The following is a 20041-nucleotide window of genomic DNA, read 5'->3' as shown; positions in this document are numbered from 1 at the left end:
TCAAAATCAAAGCATCGATAAACAACGGATTTACTTCATATCGCATTATCATAAAAAGTTGTCATTAAAAAAAGAAAGAAAGCTGGCCTAGATCCGCCACTTTACTTTCAATTTTCTTATTTCAGTGTAGTTTATCGAAAACTAAAGTAAGTTTGTAATTAATTTTACGATATTTACTAATCAAGTAAGATTATATTATAGTTTACGGAATTCACCTCATATATAAAACAATATTAAAGGTACAAGCAGTAACTCTGGAGCAAGTGTTTCCGAGTTTATTGGCAAAATTTGTTAATTTATAAGTGTAGATTCTTTATTGCATTTTCTAGAAAATATTTAATCACTTCACCCAAATAGAATACCGGTTTGTGCTTAGTATACAATTACGGTAAACAGAATATATATTTTACATTGTGCGTTCATAACTGGAGAAGCATGCTTTATGAGATTGATCCAATAACACGTTACCTTCACCTTTCATGTGACATCCAAATAATGTATGGAATTATCAATTTGAAGCTTCATTACCATTATGAGGGACCAGAAACGAAGTGCCTCTAGAACTTACTTTCAGTGTATTGTGATATTCGTTCAGTGATGTATCATTGTATTAAATTTTCTCTCGTCATTCCACCTCACAGGGAAATCTGTAAATGTAATATTGGTTCTGCTCCAAACTAGTAAACCGATTAAGCCGGTGCTATTCGTGCATGATCTTTTAATCATTATAACATTATTCAAATAACAATGCCTCACACTGTTGCTAATGCGATATTTCGCATTAGATTGTTCCGATATCAAATTCTAATTTGGTCGTCTCTGCAAATGGTTTATGATTTGTTACAGGAGTAGAGTCTTGCAGAAATTGTCTCTATAAACATGACTTTCAAGTTCGATTGTTAATAACGTAAATTCAAACCAACAGTTCGACTTCTTTCTCCAAATTTTTATTTATTTTTAGATTTGTATAATAAAAGATATTCTATCTGTTTCAGGGCTATAGTCATGGGCTACAACTTGCCAAACTTTGGGTCCAACAAACTGAATTTTTCGATGGAGCAATTGGTCGGAATCTACAATGGTACCCACAGATATTGGAATGATACCACTTTTTCACAAAACAACCCTTATGGTACTTTACCTAACGCCAAGATTATTGTGATAGCCAGGGCCGATAAATCAGGGTCAACCTCGCTCTTCACTTCTGCACTTTCTTCTGTAGATCAAAACTGGAACAGTGTCTATGGCACATTTTCAAAAGGAATTGATTCTAATGGGGTACCGTACCACTGGAATTCTGACACAATCACTTATTATGGGATGCAGACTAGAGGTGTTGCTGGTCTGCTGTTGTCGTTTCAGAATTCCATTGGTTATCTATCAGTTGCTGATGTTCAAGATGGTGTAACTAATACAGCACTTCTTCAAAATGGAGCTGGTGAATACATGTCTCCAACATCCTTGGCTGTGCAAAACGCTATGGACTATTTTGCAATTCAGAATCCTACAGCACTAACATTTTCTTTAGCAAACAGTGGCAGCATGGGTTCTTATCCAATAGCAGGTTTCACACATTTTATAATTTATAAAACTCAAATGAAAAACTGTAACTCAGCCAAAGAACTTGTTCGTTATATAAACTGGTTCCTGACTGAAGATACCCCTCGTAGTGATTGCGAAGCATTGGGCTTTGCTCCTCTCAGTTCCGACATGGTTAATAGGATACAAAGAGAGGTGATCGAACAAGTTTACTGTGAGGGACGCAACATGTGGATTGAAGTGCTGGCGGATAAGGAAAATGAGGAGAAAGTGGTGGATGATTCCTGGCAAACTGCCGTGGCTATATCGGTCCCCATCAGTACAGTAGTGCTTGGGGTTCTGATCGGATACATTTTGTTTCAGAAAATCAAATACTGGAGGCTACTGAACAGGGATGATTGGCTCATTCCAATAGATGATATTGTTTTTTATTACGATAGCAGAAACAACTCTTCAAATCGATGTTCCTCGCTCTTCGCAAGGTCTGTTAGATCGTTACAATCGGCACAAACTACAATGGATAAGAAAGAATTAGATGCTATGATAGACAAAGTTCTACAGTGGCCTGGAAAGTGGAAAGGTTATGATATCGGGGTAAGGTTATTAGAAATTCAACAAATGCGGAACCTAACGAAACATATGAAACAGGAGATGCTGATAATTCGTGATAAAATAGCTCATCCAAATGTTGTCAAGTTTTTTGGACTCACAACCATAGAAAACGAAAAATACGTGATTGGTGAATACTGTCGGAAAGGATCTCTAGCAGATGTGCTGCAGGACAACAGGATAACAATGACACTGGAATTTAAACTGGCGTTAGCTTTGGATGTGTGCCAGGGTATGTGTTTCCTGCATAACCAACACCTCATTCATGGAAATCTAAAGGCATGTGTTTGTTTCGTGGATGCCAAATGGACGGTAAAAGTGGGTGATTGGGAGTTTTTAAAACTCTTAACTCTTAACAACGAAGAAAACGCTATGATTGCTGGAAACGTTTACAAAGGCAGCTTAACCAAACCGTCAATAACTTCTAGGGAATTTTGGGTAGCTCCTGAAGTACTAAGAGCACATTATAAATGCAAACTAACGCAAGAATGTGATGTATTCAGTTTTGCAATTCTTTTACAAGAAATTTACACACAAGAAGAACCTTACAGCGAATATCTTGGGACATCATCGACTAAGGAGATCCTGCATGCAATATGTTCCAGTAACCTGCGTCCAAAGATCCAACTGGATATTCCGGTATCCATTAGACAAATCATGGAAATTGCCTGGACGGATAATCCAGTTAGCCGGCCTTCGTTTAATCAAATACTTCAGCTTATGAAACGAAACAATCCTTTGAGAAAATCCGTAATGGATAGTGTTATTCAATCAATGGAGGACTACACCAAACATCTAGAAGACTGTGTGGAGGAGAAAACGATTGAATTAGAGTCGGCGAAGAAACAAATGAAGGTCATGATGTCTAGTATTATACCAGAAACCATAGCTAACTCTATTTCAAACGGCGAATCCATTGCTCACGACCAGGAAAAAACAATGGGAGTAATCTGTGTGGAGATTACCAATGGAAACGACTTTACTAATTTACATTCAAAAGACAAGGTCCGGAAAATAACGGATTTGTGTACTTACTTGGATTTACTTGGAAGCAAGTACTCGGCATTTAGATACAGCTCTTTTGGCACGTCTTTCATGATAGTGATTGGAGTGGGAGACGTAAACAACAACAACAAAGGACAAAATGTTGCATTAAAAACTGCGCATATGTGTTTAGACATTCTCACTCATGAGCATATAGATGACTCAAACTGTAAACCGGAGGACTTATGGATGGTGAAACTTTGTATTGGCGCACATGTCAGCAGAACTACAACTGGAATTGTTGAGACTGACACGCCACAGTTTCTCTTGTTTAGTGATTTACCTGACGTTGTACGAAGCCTTGCAAGATCATCACACGCCTCCAAAATTCATATTTCAATGGATCTGCGGAAAATGCTACTTTCATCAAACAATTTTTCGACTGAAAGATCAGGATTGCTCATTGTCAGAGTTCGTAATATCTGTTTTCCATTTCAAATATTTTATCAAAAATAATCTTATAAAAAAAGAAAGGTTATAGTAAAAAAAAATTTTTTTAATTTTGCAGTAACTTAAATATGTTAAAAGAATTATAACTCCTTCTTCTGCTTTAGATATATACTAATTCCTTCGTTTCTCTACAGTATGGAATGCATTCTATATACCGTCCTTCAAGAAACGTTCTGTCAATATATTTTATAGGGAGTGGAATACGAAACGTTTTGGCTTACCGGAAGAACCATGAAGTTTTCTAACAGCCCAATGAACAGCATATTGACAACTCGAAATACGAAGAGTCCAACAGAAACAAAAGAAAAGGGAGAGTCAGCTTACAGTCCATCCCCCAAAACCCTCGCAACGAATTATTTTGATAAAGGCGATGTTCACGAAACTTACCCTTTGCATCATGACACTACCACAAAGTCAGTACTTAATTGTCGACCACTACCAAAATGTGAGAAAAAGACTATTTTCTCCAACGAAGTTCGTCCAATAGAAACTGGTACCCCAAAAATGACCAACGTAAAGGTTAAAACCGTTCATCAGAGACGGCGAACAAAACAAAGAGCAGACATGCTACCGGAAGTAATGGAAGTAACCATAGATATAGACGACAATTTTGCAGAAGTTTAATGCCTGATCAAAGCTTTATTCTATTTAATTTGCTCGTTATCTTCACCTTTCAATTAAGTTATCACTATTTCCGTTCCTTTTTATGTTCTAGAATGGAATGTATTTCATGATCTACAACCTGCAAACTAGAAAGAATCAATCCAAATTAAAGTACAGTATTACAGAAATTGGATTTCTATAAATGCAAGGTGAAGATAACGAACAGTGATCAATCTCATAACTCCTACAAGCAATACAAAATAGATAGTTGGGAAAACACGGACCCCTGGACACACCAGAGGTGGGATCAGGTGCCTAGGAGGAGTAAACATCCCCTGTTGACCGGTGACACCCGCCGTGAGCCCCATATCCTGATCAGGTAAGCGGAGTTATCCGCAGTCAAAATCAGTGTGCCAAGAACGGCTTAACAATCGGTATGAAACACGTCAGACAGCATTTGACCCAATGCGAGGTTGTATTGACGAACTAGATCGTTAAAACGACCATAGAATTTGCGAAATGCTGACTTCAATCGAGACTGTTGAAATCCCTGTACCATCAACTTGTTTGTCAATAGCTTACCTCGATTTAAAAACTGACTATACCCAGAACAAGCTCTTGCATATCGAATCAGTTGAGATATATGAACACCATATGCAGGTGATAATGGAATATTGCTACATAAATGTGGGAAGTTGACGATGGAGAAGCTGAAATCATCCCGTTTGTCATACAGTTAAGTTGTTAGTTTGCCGTTAATGTCTACTTTCAATAAAATATCTAAGTATGAAGCAGAAGTTGACGACTCTGGTGTCCTTTATTTCGAGCTCACAGGGATATATCAAATCGACATATGAATGAAAAGCTATCATTGTTAATAGACAAAACGTCATCGATATATCTAAAAGTCGAATTGAAGGTCACAGCGAGAGATTTTTTCTTCTCGCGTAGAAGTTTTTGAATAAATTCTGCTTCATATGAATATAAAAACAGGTCAGCTAACAAAGGAGCACAACTCGTGCCCATGGGAATTCCAACAGACTGTTGGAAGACCTGATCACCAAAGACCACGAAAATATTGTCAATTAGGAACTCTAGCATATATTTTATTTCAACTTCAGAGTACTTGTGCGTGAAATCAGAGTGGTGTTTAACAAAGTAAGTTTTTGAATGACTGATCACTAGATATGAATATTTCCGTTTTCCGTTTTTGTTGAAGAAGCAACTGTCTATGATGTCAAAAAGTCTAGTCTTTAATTTATCGTGAGGAATGGTCGTGTATAGTGTTGAAAAGTCATAGGTTTTAATGTGAAAAATTTAAGAGATTTTTTTTCATTTATATAAAGTTATAATTCCAATTTGTATACGGCAGGATAATAATTAATTCAAATAATTTTCATTTTTAGGTCACCTGAGTAAACTCAGGTGACCTATTGCAATTTTTAACTTCTTCTTAATAACTACCGGTCCAATTCTTTTCAAATTTGGTATGAAGCATCAATGGGACACGGGGAACATAACTTGTAAATTGCAGGACTCCAGCACCCCTGGGGCCCTAGGGGCGGGGTATAAACTGCCCAAAATTGACCAATTTTCAAAAATATTCTTCTCAAGAACCACACACATGTAAGAAAAACTAAATGCATAGTGATATAGAGCAGGAAAGCCTCTACCAAAACTGTAAATTTCATGATCCCCGGGGTAAGGGTTCTGACCCCAGGGCGGGGCCAAACTTGTTTTATAGTGTTTATGTGTAAAACACTTAAATTACATCTTCTTCAATGCTATTGATACTAAATTGAAAGTAAATACCCGGTAGATATTCAGAAAGAACAGGTAGTCTTTTACCAAAATTGTAAATTTAATGATCCCAGGGGTAGGGGTTTTGGTATCAGGATGGGGCCAAAATGGTCAGTTATTAAATGTGTGAACAATAGACATTTTTAGCTTCTTCTTGATAACTATCATTCCAATTCTTTTCAAATTTGGTATGAAACATATTTGGAACAAAGGGAATATCAATTGTAAATTTCAGGATTCCTGCACCCCTGGGGGCTTAGGGGCGGGGTAAAAACTGCCTTTAAATGACAAATTTTCAAAAATCTTCTTCTCAAGAACCACACACATGTAAGAAAAACTAAATGCATAGTGATGTAGAGCAGGAAGGCCTCTACCAAAATTGTAAATTTCATGATCCCCGGGGTAGGGGTTCTGACCCCAGGGCGGGGTCAAACCTGTTATATAGTGTTTATGTGTAAAACACTTAAATAGCATTTTCTTTAGTGCTTTTGATACTGAGTTGAAACTAAATGGATAGAGCAGATAGTCTTTTACCAAAATTGTAAATTTGAGTTTCCCCAGAGTAAGAGTTTTGACCCCAGGGTGGGGCCAAACTTAGTATATAGTATTTATGTGTAAGTTTGCTGATACTGTATAAAATGCATACTTGGGAATAGCAGAAAAGGATGTACAAAATATGCTGAATTTCACAACCCAGGGTTATGACTATAGGATGACTCCAAATTAGTCATATATTTTAATGTTTTAATGTTAGTGCACCTATCATTTAAAGCCTTTCATCAGCGTATGCACTTTTGAGGGCAGTGAAGTTTTAAGAACACATCTTCTTTATACTGTTGCTGATCATGAACATTAGAATTTAGCTTAGATATTCAGAACAGGAAATTTTTTCTAGATTTCATATCCCATGGAAGTAGCGATACTTTTTCACTAGTATGCAGGTGGCCGATAAGGCCTGTGGGCCTCTTGTTTTTGTTATTATTATTTTCAATCCGTAATTCATTATTTTCGTTTTCATTATTTTATCTGTTAAGGATTAGAAGCTCATGTTTTGGAACACTTCTAGTTTACCGGTCCCCAAAATATGGGCTAAAATAAGTGGTGCCACCGAAAGCGGTTTAGCATATATATATATATATATATATATATATATATATATATATAAAATGATCGCGTGAGTGATAGGTAAAATCGTTAAAACGGCAAATCATAATAATAATAATAAAGCCTTTATTTATCCAGGATTACATATTTAGCTTTAACGCTAGTTTTCAATATGGTCCTGCATATAACATACATACAGACAGATATTAGTAAAATAAACACAGATTAAGTAGAATACATATAAACTTAAGAAATAATTATGAATGTAAGATAAATAGGAACAAAATCATCGCAAAATTAAGCCCAAAATTGAATTCCTTGTGTAAAATGAAGTTTAAAAACTGGTTTTTAAACAGTTTTATAAATTCAAAATGAAAACAGAATGCAAAAATTCTCCAAAATTGATAGAATCCGTTGTTTAGGAATATTCTGATGTGTATGTTATTTTACGTAATTCTTCTGAATATTATTGTCACTGATGTTGATGAAAGCAAACTGAATTTCTTCTGGGATTGAGAAAAGATATTGATTCTTCCTATTTTACGAAAAATGTTCTAATAAGTGCAATATTCGGGGGAAAAAATTTTTAACAAGAGCAACGCCAACGTGGCATAATACGCCCGTAAATTTTGCTGAAGGAAAACATATTTTAGTGGGATTCATATTTTAGTGAAGTTAGCACTGTCCTCTGTGAGCTAATTCATTATTATGCTTGTAGAAATGGATATCAAGATATAAAGAGGGATAACCTTAGAATGCGCTACTTCATAAATATGCTAACGGTTCGGTTTGTATCCTGCCCACAAGGTTTTCCTAAAAAGTGATACTACGACCTTGACCTTTGACCTCCGACCTTGCAAAAAACAATAGGCACCTTCCTCTCATCATGATGATCAAATATACCAAGTTATAATATCCTGGAGCTTACGGTTCGGTTTGTATCCTGCCCACAAGGTTTTCCTAATAAGTGATACTACGACCTTGACCTTTGACTTCTGACCTTGAAAAACAATAGGCATCTCCCTCTCATCATGGTGATCAAATATACCAAGTTATAATATCCTGGAGCTCACGGTTCGGTTTGTATCTTGCCCACAAGGTTTTCATAATAAGTGATACTACGACCTTGACCTTTGACCTTCAAAAACAATAGGCATCTTCCTCTCATCATGATGATCAAATATACCAAGTTATAATATCCTGGAGCTTACGGTTCGGTTTGTATCCTTCCCACAAGGTTTTCCTAAAAAGTGATACTACGACCTTGACCTCTGACCTTGAAAAATAATAGGCATCTTCCTCTCATCATGATGATCAAATATGCCAAGTTATAATATCCTGGAGCTTACGGTTCGGTTTGTATCCTGCCCACAAGGTTTTCCTAAAAAGTGAAACTACGACCTTGACCTTTGACCTCTGACCTTGAAAAACGATAGGCATCTTCCTCTTATCATGGTGATTAAATATACCAAGTTCTGATATCCTGGAGCTTACGGTTCGGTTTGTATCTTGCCCACAAGGTTTTCATAATAAGTGATACTACGACCTTGACCTTTGACCTCTGACCTTGAAAAACACTAGGCATCTTCCTCTTATCATGGTGATCAAATGTACCAAGTTGTAAAGTCCTAGGGCTTATGGTTCAGTCTGTATCCTGCCCACAAGGTCCGGACAGACAGACGGACGACGCCATACCATAATACGTCCCGTCTTCGACGGGCGTATAAAAAATGTTTTAATCAATGTTTTAGCCCACGGATACTTCTGAAATGAGGGCTGCCCCAAAATCCTCGCTTGATTTCTTTAAAATCTATATAATGGACTCACATGGTCAGCTTAACTTATCGGGGGCTATCGCCCCCAAGCCCCCGTTTGATTACTTTCAATCGCCGCTGAGATTTCTAATCATTTTATTTCACGAAACATTCGCGAGTTTCACATCTCAGCATCCAAGACGAAAATGCAAATGGCGGTGTGTTTACAGTCCGCTTAGCAACGGCAAGGGGAATGATTGCTCATGTACAGTAGCGTGCTATTGGGGACCGGTATACTAGAAACAAAACAAAACGCCTTGTATCTCTGAAAATATCATTTATTAATTATATGACGATATATTTGCATAAATATGGATGGGGGTAACCATTGATGACCAGTGACAATGCTGAGGTTGAATAAACATCACGCAGATCTTTCGATCAATTTGCTGTTGGTACAATTTGTATTTGCTTTTCTGGTAACTAAATGTGGTATTCATCTATGAGATTACGAGTTTTGTTACACAGACACAGCAAATATCGGAAATTGCGCGCGTCATCGTCCAGTGCACAGTCTGGTATACACGGCGAGGGACGCGTTATGTTCGTTATATGCGCCGTTGATATGGGACTTTAAAGATACGCAATAAAATCATCATTATTTCAGAGATAATGTTTAGCTTATGTCAAGCCGTTACCATTTTAAAAAAATAAGAATTTTTACCTTATCCTTCAAAATTCAGCTCATATTGAATGCCAGGAATAACTTTAAATGTTGGGGGACAGATGAAAGGTGAACGAAGTGATCAATCTCATAACTCCTATAAGGAATACCAAATAGAGAGTTGGGTAAACACGGACCCCTGGATTTTCCAGAGGTGGTATCAAGTGCCTAGGGGGAGTAAGCATCCACTGTCGACCGCTCACACCCACCGTGAGCTCTATATCTTAATCAAGTAAACGGAGTAATCCGTACCCAAAATCAATATGCTAAGAACGGCCTAACAATCAGTATAAGTCAGACAGTATTTGACCCAATGACAGGTAGTGTTGGCAAACTTGATCATTATAACGACCATAGCATTTGCGAAATTCTTACTTAAAACGAGACTGTTGAAACTATTGTACATAACATAAACTTGTTTGTCTAGCCTGCCTTGATTTAAAAACTTATCATACGCAGAACAAGCTCTTGTGTATCGAACCAGTTGAGAGGTATAAACACCATATGCAGTCTGTGTGTGCAAAACTCCTAGACTTTTATCCATAAACATCGCGTTCGAATAATAGAAAGTATTACTAACAATAATGTTCTTATGCTAATTGTGGGAAGTTCTAATATTTAATTTCATAAACCCACGACCAGCAAATATCATCCGATTAATGAAAAAATATTATCTTAACAGTAATCAAACTTCACCAAAACAGCGTCCGTTGTTTATTCACGACTGATCTGAATTCACACACAAGAATAAGACTCTTTGTAGCACTGTCGAGATCAACAGTTAAGTCCAGTCCCCAGTAATGTAAAATCCAATATAATTCTTCAGAGTGCCCAGTGGCACAAAATCTATAGTCTACTTGTACTAAAGTCCATATCTAGAAAGTGCATAATGCCAGTTAACAGGTATTACATCCCCTTTCTATATAATCTTGTCATGCCACGTATCAATCAAGTGCAAATGAATTACGCAACCCTCCCCCTTAACTTTCCATGCGGATTCGGGTTAGAATAGGTCCTATTTTCTATGCTGGTCGTAAGAGGCGGCTAAATGAGGCAATCCTTTGAATGAGACCTCAAAAAGAAGTCCCGTGTTACAGCAGGTGTGGCGCGATAAAGATCCCTCCCTGCTCAAAGACCGTAAGCTCCGAGCATAGGCCTAAATTTTACAGCCCTTCACTGGCAATGGTGAGGTCCAAAAGGAGTGAAAAATTGTTGAGCGGGTTAAACACTGTCAGCCTCAATTTCCTTTCATATGGTCATTACTGGTAACAGAACAAACTGTACGAGGGTTGTTCGATATGTAATGTTGATTGATTGATTGTATCTTGCTTAACGTCTCGCTCGAGAATATTTCACTCATATGGAGACGTCACCAAGACCGGTGAAAGGCTTCAAATTTAGGCCTATGCTCGGCGCTTACGGTCATTGAGCAGTGAGTGTTCTTTAGCGTTTCACACCTACTGTGACACTTGACATCCGTTTTTAAGGTCATCTCTGAGGACCCGTGACATTCACACCTGATGCCGAGCGTTTGGCAATGGAACTGTCACTACCTATTTTAATGATTCGAACCCCGGCCTTCCGCATGCGGGGCGAACGCTCTAACCTCTCGCCTACCTCGGCGGTCGATCCTTACGATATCTTAAAAGCATTCGACTCAAATAGTGAACTGAACATTACATCCCTTCAAAATATTCTCCGCGGTTTGAAATACATAATTTCAATCTCTGAATCCATTTCTGAAATACGTCACGGTACGCTGATTTAGGTAGACCTCTGAGGCACTGACTGATGGCTGAGCCAAGGATTTGTCGGGACTTGTAACGACGACCAGATAAGAACTTTTTAAGTTTTGGAAAAAGGAAAAAGTCGCATGGGGCTAGATCTGGAGAGTATGGTGGGTGTGGCAAGACAGTAACCTTCTCCGACTTCAAAAATTGCTTCGCAAGCTCAGATGTATGTAATGGAGCATTATCATGACGTAGACGAACATGCCTAAATTCTGACACAGGGCGTCGTTTATGATAATACAAATGTATTTCTTGAGCTTTTTTAGTAAAACATCTCGGTACCGGAATTTGTACGGCTATACCATCACAGGAGAAGAATATGCATTAAAGATCCTTCTTTGTGCTTACGGCCTTCTACCGTGTTTAATTAGCCATATTTTGTTTCCAATTTTTCTTACTGGTTCGAAATAGTGAACTCATATTTCGTCACTAGTAACAATGTTTGTAAATTGTCTTTGATTGAATTTGGGAAACATTTTAAGCAATTGCTTAGCGGTTTGTGATCGTACCCGTTTTTGGTCATCTGTCAATATATGCGGTATCCATCTGGCAGAAATCTTTCGTACTTTCAAAATACGCTTCAAAATGAAATGCACCCGCGATAGCGATATGCCAACAGCTTTGGCAATATCACGAATCGTGTATCTGCCATCACTTTCAATTATTTTCCTGATTTTTGAGACTTTTGTCATACAGTCACAGGTTGGCCAAATTTTGCTACATCTTTGACGGACTCTGTGATAGTCAGAAATTTCTTCTCTACCTACGAACTGTCTCATAAGATACCTTATCAGATCCATAAACCTCTCCCAATTCAGTAAAAATCTGCATTACCGAATGACCGAGTTTTGTGCGAACTTTTATATAAGCTCTAATTTCTTCAATATTCTCAACCCGTTTCCCAACCAATTTTATAACAGTGGTCAACGACTTGCTCTATTGAAATGACTATAAGTTTAAAATTATGTGGAGCTGAAGGTTCATGTTTATATCATTAAAAAGGTATTGAATAGAGCTATTCAGGAGTATCATCATCTACGGAATCGTGCAAAACGTTATCGCGCTGTGGCACAATACACATCGAGCAGCCCTTACATATAAGTCATCGTCGTCTTCATCATCGGATGCAACATTGGAAGTGATTTTATCAAAAACTTTGGATCTGATACACCTTTTCCACCAGCTAAATCGTTGCCTAACAACAAGGAAACGCCTTGAACAGGAAGAGTAGGTCGAACACTTACGCTAACTGGTCCAGTAATTAAATCTGATTTCAGATAACTTCTATGTAAGGGAACATCAATGACAGCAGGAGTGTCGAAACAAAGGCTTTCCTATCATTTTCTAAATACAAGCATGTGGCTGTGGTTTGTCAAGGTAATTTTTTTCACTACTCAGATGACCTGTTTCTTACAATAAGTACAAGTAGGAAGCAATCCTACACCATAGGAACCTTCAGAGCGTCCCGAGCTTGGACTGGACGTAGAACCACTGTGACGTGGAGACTTAGGACGGAAGCACCTTTTTATTTTATCGGAATCTTAACTCTCTGAAAAACTACTAGTTTGAGATTTGCCAAAACATTCTTATGAGACAGAGTGTAAGTATCTGGAATAACTGCGGCTTCCTCAAAAAGTTCTCACATTCTTATCTTCTCAACGTGTTCTCGAATCTTGATGAACACACTCCTTAAACATTTCTACTAGGATGAGTTGACAAAAGTGTTTGAACTTGAAAGGTGAAGATAACGAACAGTAATCAATCTCATAACTCCTATAAGCAATACAAAATAGATAGTTGGGGAAACACGGAACCCTGTTTGAACTTCGCATTCTGTTACATGTAGATCTCAACCATTGATCAAATAAATATTTTTTCTCTTGAAAATTCAACATATGTTTGATTGTCAATTTTTTGGTACTTTCTGAACTTTTGTCTGTGTGCGTCGGGTACTAATTCATATGTTATCAAGATCACGGCCTTAACCTCATAATTGGACTCTCTGCTCTGACCAACGCCGAGTATACATCAAGTGCTTTGCCGATCGATACACTTGGGAGCAAAGTGGACCAAACATACATGTACCGTGGTCATTCCAAATTTTCTGCGACTTTCTGAACTTGATGTTTATATCTATCTACTGATTTTTTTCTTAGAATTTTGGAACTGATCCAATATTTTTAGCTGCATTGAATTCAGTCCTGACAGGTAAAATGTTAAGATCCGTGTCGCAATTGTAATTTCGCTAACTCGTATTGTCTTTCTCTCTCTCTCTCTCTCGCTGCTCTTTCATTTTCTGCTCTTTCATTCTCTAATAACTTTTTCTCTCCTTCTTATTCAAATATCTGTTTTTCGTTTTCTTTTTTATCTTTCATCTTGCATTTTTATATCTCTCTTTCAAATTTTAATTTTTCTAATTCCAATTGAAAACAACTCTCATTGTTTTGGATTATAAACTCTTATTGGGTCTAATTTACTAATTACATTATTTACAACTCTCATTGTTTAGGATTACCTAAAACATTCCTTTAAAGGAAGTGAACATGATAAAAATATTTGTTGCATAATAAACTTAAAAGACCTCCTGAAACTGAATAGTGTGGCCTAAATCTAATTTGCTTGTTACTATTACGAGATTTGAGCAATTGAACACTGAACGTTAAAGGTTTATGGAAGTCATCCATTATTTCCCAGTATGCATCTGTGCTCTGACGTAAATGAGACACATTGCCGTTGACTTGGTCACTGTTGTACAGCAGAAGTTTATGGATTCATATTATATGAATTGATGGATTAGGTTTTGGAGCAAGAAGAGTTGAAATCAAATCTAATTACAATGCATTAAGAAAATGAAGAAAACATTCCCACAAAACATTTCAAGCTCCTCCAACTTCTGAACTTACTCAGAAGCGCTGTATATTTCAAGATTCCAATTCAATTAATTAGATTTTAAAATATTTGGGGGTAATTAAGGTACGTGACTGTGTCATAAAAGTACTGCAATACATGTATAGGCATGTAATTTATATATTTCATAATAATTGATGTACATGGACCACAGATAAATTTTGGAGATGCAATTTACAATTATATGTTTTATTTACCTTACTTTCTTATTACGTCATTTGAGACAATTGTAGTTGTTTACGCCTGTATATCATCGTTTTAATTTCTGTGAGAAATTGCCAGTTTTAGCAACACCGTGGATAGTGACGATGAAATACCGTAGATACACTTGAGTTTAGGGATTCAACCTTTTATGTTTGTACCTGCACCCGTTTCGAAACCATCCGATAGTAATATGTCTATGTTCGACAAATATCTCATAGGAATCTCAGTTAAAAATTATTTAACGGGCCAGTCCATAGAAAATTGGGAATGATATTGGAAAAAAATGTTCTATCAAAAGATAACTTTGAATTTTACACAATCTAGGCTAATCAAAATCAAACTTCATAGATACTCGACGTATACTCTATTGTAGTGATTGTGAGCGTATTTAACTAGATTGACTCTCACGTTTGTATTTTTTTTTTATGGATTTACTAGTATGAGATTGATCAGATTCAGATTCAAATGTGTTTAGCTAGATATATATTTAATTGAAAATGCCTTTTTAAAAAAAGAACAACAAAAAGACAAAAGAAAAAAACTTATTGTGCACAACGTTATTTGTACCCCCCCCCCTCCCTTTTTTTTTTTTAAAACCATCTACATGTAGATACAATATCATAAAATGTAAATTAGGCCTATTAGTTCATGTCATTTCTTCACAACACACGTCAAATGCGAAATTGAAATATTACGGCACAAAGTTAACGAATTGTAGCATTTTGAGGTGTGAAATTTTGCCTTAATGATTCATAATATATTAATTAATGTAGCACTTAAAAGCATATTAGGAAAAGGAAAAACTTGTACTTGTTTTCATAATGAACTTGAAAAAAAAAAGCTTTGGAAATTGGACTGACCTTGCAAGAGATAAGGTTTTATCACAATGGGTTTTTTTTTTAATTGAATTCATTTCCATTTTTACTATATTTCATTTTTTCAAAATATAGATAGTGAAGAAATGAAATGATGAGTCCCTTATAAATATGGTATGAGTACGACAATATTCGAAAGATATTTCATTTAATAAAAGAAATAAAATCAATTCGAACTAGGTAATGGGTGACATTAATTTTTATGTGCAATCGCAAACCCATTGAATACAATGTCGCATTCAGTGGTGGATGTAGAGAGGGGTGGATTGCATCCCCCCTTTTTGGGTTGAATTTTTTATATAATTAAAATACATCCCTCCATTTGTTTTGTAGGATGCCCAGTTAATCATCACTTTGCACTTTGTTTGGAATCAAACAGGATGATGCGTCAGGGTTGATGGAAACCTGATCCTCGTTAATTAAAGTGTCACTCACTGATCCTCGTGGCTCACAAATCTCAGTGTCTCTTTTCAGTTTCAGTGTCCAAATTCTTCGAAACTTAGGGTCTTTTGGGAAAAGAAACATACTTAATTCCTGTCCCGATTTCACATTGCAGTTCAAAGCAGCGCATTGTACCATAAATACAGGATTTTTCTAGGTAAACACTATGAAAGCCTATCAATGCAATCGAAAGTTGCCTCAGATGACGTCATAAGCTACGAGCGATAACTCACGTCACAACACATTTATCGATCGCTCAGGTAAAAGTTTGATAGCGCCGTGTAATTCACGCCAAGTGATTTTTATCAAAATTGCCATGGAAATTAATCCATAAGTGTACGACAGACATTTTTCTGTATAAAAATCAAGTTTTAGGAAAATCACCGTACTTGACCTTTAACCGTAACAAATGTAATGATATCTGTGAATTTGAGGTGCGATTTCAAGCCATGATTATTGTGCATTTTACTATGGAAGTCCTTAACCTAGTTGCGTAACGTATGTTGTGTCAAAGCGCAATTATTTATGTCTACGGACATATAGACACCGATAAGTTAACACCTTGTCAGGACTGTATTTTACTATCCCAACATATTACATACTCTTAGAATTGCTCATTTTTATTAAAAAAAAAAAAAAAAGAAGTCACAACATTGATATTCTAGCACTAGAACATTTTAACAAGAGGCCAGCGGTCACCTGAGTATTAAAAGTATCACTAGTCTCAAGGGCTACGGAATCTACATGTAGAAGAAGAAAAATCTCAGTTTTGAGTATCTAAGCTAAATTGTAATATTCATGCAGCAACAGCTAGTGTAAAACAAGATGTATTTTTAAAACTTAAGTGCCCTAGAAAGTATCTATACTGATGAAAGGCTTTACATGATATAATATATATAACATTAACACGTTATGACTAATTTGGACCCATCAAAGAGTCAAAACTCTGTGGTTTCTGATACATCCTTTTCTGCTTTTCCTGAATATAGCTTCAAATGATAAAGACAATAATCATTATAATAATTTTGGCCCCACCATGGAACCAAACCCTTACCCTAGGATCATGAAATTTACAATTTTAGTAAAGGGGTATCTACTCCTTTTGAATATCTATTTAGTTTCAATTTAGTATCGATAACATTAAACAAGATATTTAAATGATTTACACATATACACAATATGTACCAAGTTTCGCCCTCTCCTGGAGTGAGAATCTCTACCCCGGGGATCATGAAATTTACAATTTGGTCTTTTTCATTATGCATTTAGTTTTTCTTAGAGATAGACATGTACAGTTGTAAAGAAGAAGATAACTGAAATGTTGCTATTTCTTGTTCCGCCAATAAGCCCCGGGGCCGGTGTAGAAGTCCTGGAATTTACAATTTATGTCCCCATGCCCAAAACATGCTTCATACCAAATTTGAATACGCCAGTTTTGAGATAAGAGCTCTCCTGTGTAGGAGGTAGATTTAGTAGAACTTTGAGGGCCAAAGTGGGACAGAGTGAACATACTGTCAGTGAGAAAGACGATAAAATGTATTAAAAGCGGCTTCTCTTTAAATATGTAAATGTTGGAAACACAAAATACCATTGAAAGAAATGTTTTACTAAAGCAGAAACATAAAAACAATGTCATATTTGAAAGTAATATCCTGGATATGATACCTACTACCAATAAAATTACGTGATATTTAAAATAAGAATTCCATGTATCTAATTACTCCCTGAATACTTATCACTTACTTAGTTTGTGTATCAGTTGAATTCGGGTGATGAAACAGCGTATGAGATTCACTTATGCAGTGATGAATATTCGTCCCAATCCCGCATGTAAACAAGTTGTTTCGCGCCTTACTATGTACGAGAGGTCTTCAAAGGGAAATAACTCGAGCGTATCTCGAAATCGGCGTATTGGAATAGTAGTTATAAAGAAGTTAAAAATGTTCAATTGTTATCATCGCGCTCAAAATCCCACGGCCTCTCACCTCTGGTTGACGCGGGTTCGAATCCCGCTCGCGCCAGTAAGTGAGAAAGTTTCCCAGTTTACTTTTGGAAGATCGGTGGTCTCTTCCCAGGTTCATTGTATCTGGGTTCTCTCTTCCACCAATAAAAACCGGGCGCCACCAGAAAAATTGTTGAGTGTGGCGGAAAACAGCAATCAATCAATTTGACCATTTAGGCACAATTCCATGATACCGAAACACTTACCCCTGGGATCATGAAATTTACAATTATCTTATCATTGTAGACTCCGAATCATGATTTGGAGCATAATGGTGTTGACAATATATATATACTTAAGATCAAAACAGATCAATGTTTGATTATAATTTTAAATGATATGGGGGTGGGGGTGGAAGAGGGTAGTTTTTTTATTATTATTATCATCTGTACTGTACACACAGCGGGGTTAAGGTGTCCCGGGTAAAATAACAAGTAATAACAGCATATTCATATAAAAGTAAAATTCTTTCAAGCGTCGCATATTTTTAGTAAAAATCGTTTGTCAATACATTAACAAACATCGTATCACGTGGGGAAATCCTTTGCTTACCTATTACGTCGTCATACAAGTGACGTAGAGCTATTTTTATCCGCTAGACTTTTAGTTGTTTATCACCTCGTTCCAGGTGAAAGATGCACTCAAATCATTTGCAGCTTGGGCTTGATATGTCGACATTAATATGGTAAATTTAAAGAGTGATACAGATCGGTACAATATCCTCTCAAATATAGCAATTTCCATAATCTCAACTCAAATGTTGGGCATTTTCCACATTCACATCCAAATCGTATCTAAACGAGGCAAAATATTGTACCTTCCGTATCAAAATCCTAAATCTGCAACTAGTTACCTTTCTGAATATGACTAGGTCGAAATAAAATATCGTCATCTTTCACCTGTAACGAGTCGATATGTACATGCGTTGGTTTTCTTTATTCTAAATGACTATACACATCGAGGGCGATATCAAGGTCACAAAGTGATGTAAAGATTACTTTACAGTCTTTCGTTCACATATTATATATAAATATATGAGACTTATATATTATTGAAGAAATTTAGGGGGGGGGGGGGGTGTCATCTGACAAACAGATTAAAACACATATACAGCTTGAACACTAGATAATGGCAATAAATAGCGAGAAAATATTATGACATTTTCCCCGCGATACAACTATAGACCTGTACGTCGTGACGTACTTTTATATTGTGACGTCATATAGTATGAAGTGCACCGAGGTACATTTTATGGTGATTATTTTAACTTTACTCGGGACACCTTAACCCTGCTGCGCAGTCACAAGATATGTGTGCGATGCATGCTACTTGTTGACATGATATTTGTTAATCCTATAACATAAAGTTTTGATTATTTTTTCCTATCAAATTTGATTTTTATTATTGAATTGGATATGAACACATGGAAGCCCCGGGCTCGATGAAATATTTTCTTTATATAGAGTCACACTTTTTGAAAAATGAATGTTAACCAATACTATCAAATTAAATTTCCACGAAAAATTACCTACGTGAAGCGTTCTAGGGTTTTTAATTATAATTGTGCATATGTCTTTCCACAACCGGCTTGGCCACTTATAATGTAATGATAGCCTCTTTGGCCTGGTTCAACGCCTTTACTTAGTCTTCGCCCATGTTTGTGATTAACGGTATTCTGGATTTGACTGTGTACATATACAGAGACCCCTTTTTTCTTTTTTTTAATCATATGTATTTAAAATGTTGAGTGCCTGTGGTAGACATAATAAATAATTGACCTTTTATTGTTATAGAAACACAACATACGTTTATGCACAAGTCTAAAACTTTTCAGAGTACTTCTCTATTTATTTATATTTTTTAAATTTAATTTTCATTTTGGAATAATTTTCAATCTCTGAAGCATCTGGTGCAAATCTACACATAAACATAAAGTTAACTCCCATCAGTACTTTCAGTACTTTGATCCTGGTTTAATACCATGTGACCCGGAAGCAGCCGGGTTTATTTTGAGGAAGTGAAACTCGTGTTCTGCTAAGGGGAAACTTTGGAGAAACAATCAAGGGAAGAGATTGTTGTAGCTTTATCCACAGTGGAAAAAAATCCCACAATTATGGCAGGCAATGAACTCGCTCAAAAACTAAACAGGCGAAATGAAATTAACGAAGGAGGTGAAACAGCTGAACTGCCATCTA

At 36.5% G+C, this 20041-nt stretch overlaps 2 protein-coding genes across 2 annotated transcripts in view; both read left to right on the top strand.

The window, feature by feature from the left end:
* The window catches only part of LOC125678215 (guanylate cyclase 2G-like), a 33837-nt gene extending 28801 nt beyond the window's left edge, over positions 1-5036 (top strand). Inside the window, exons 2-3 of the mRNA XM_056163526.1 lie at positions 996-3603; positions 3835-5036. Coding sequence (XP_056019501.1) covers positions 996-3603; positions 3835-4266 — 3040 coding nt within the window. The 3' untranslated portion in view covers positions 4267-5036. The remainder of the gene's footprint in view (positions 1-995; positions 3604-3834) is intronic.
* Positions 5037-19805: 14769 nt separating this feature from the next.
* The window catches only part of LOC125678221 (EF-hand domain-containing protein D2-like), a 14130-nt gene continuing 13894 nt past the window's right edge, over positions 19806-20041 (top strand). The window contains exon 1 of the mRNA XM_048916491.2: positions 19806-20041. This exon is cut by the window's right edge and continues 79 nt beyond it. Within this exon, the coding sequence (XP_048772448.1) occupies positions 19960-20041 (82 nt within the window). The 5' untranslated portion in view covers positions 19806-19959.

The sequence above is a fragment of the Ostrea edulis genome, chromosome 1 (assembly GCF_947568905.1).
Source record: "Ostrea edulis chromosome 1, xbOstEdul1.1, whole genome shotgun sequence".
NCBI classification, from domain to species: Eukaryota; Metazoa; Mollusca; class Bivalvia; order Ostreida; family Ostreidae; genus Ostrea; species Ostrea edulis.
The sequence above is the reverse complement of the archived record's forward strand: the minus strand, read 5'-3'. Positions and strand labels throughout refer to the sequence as shown.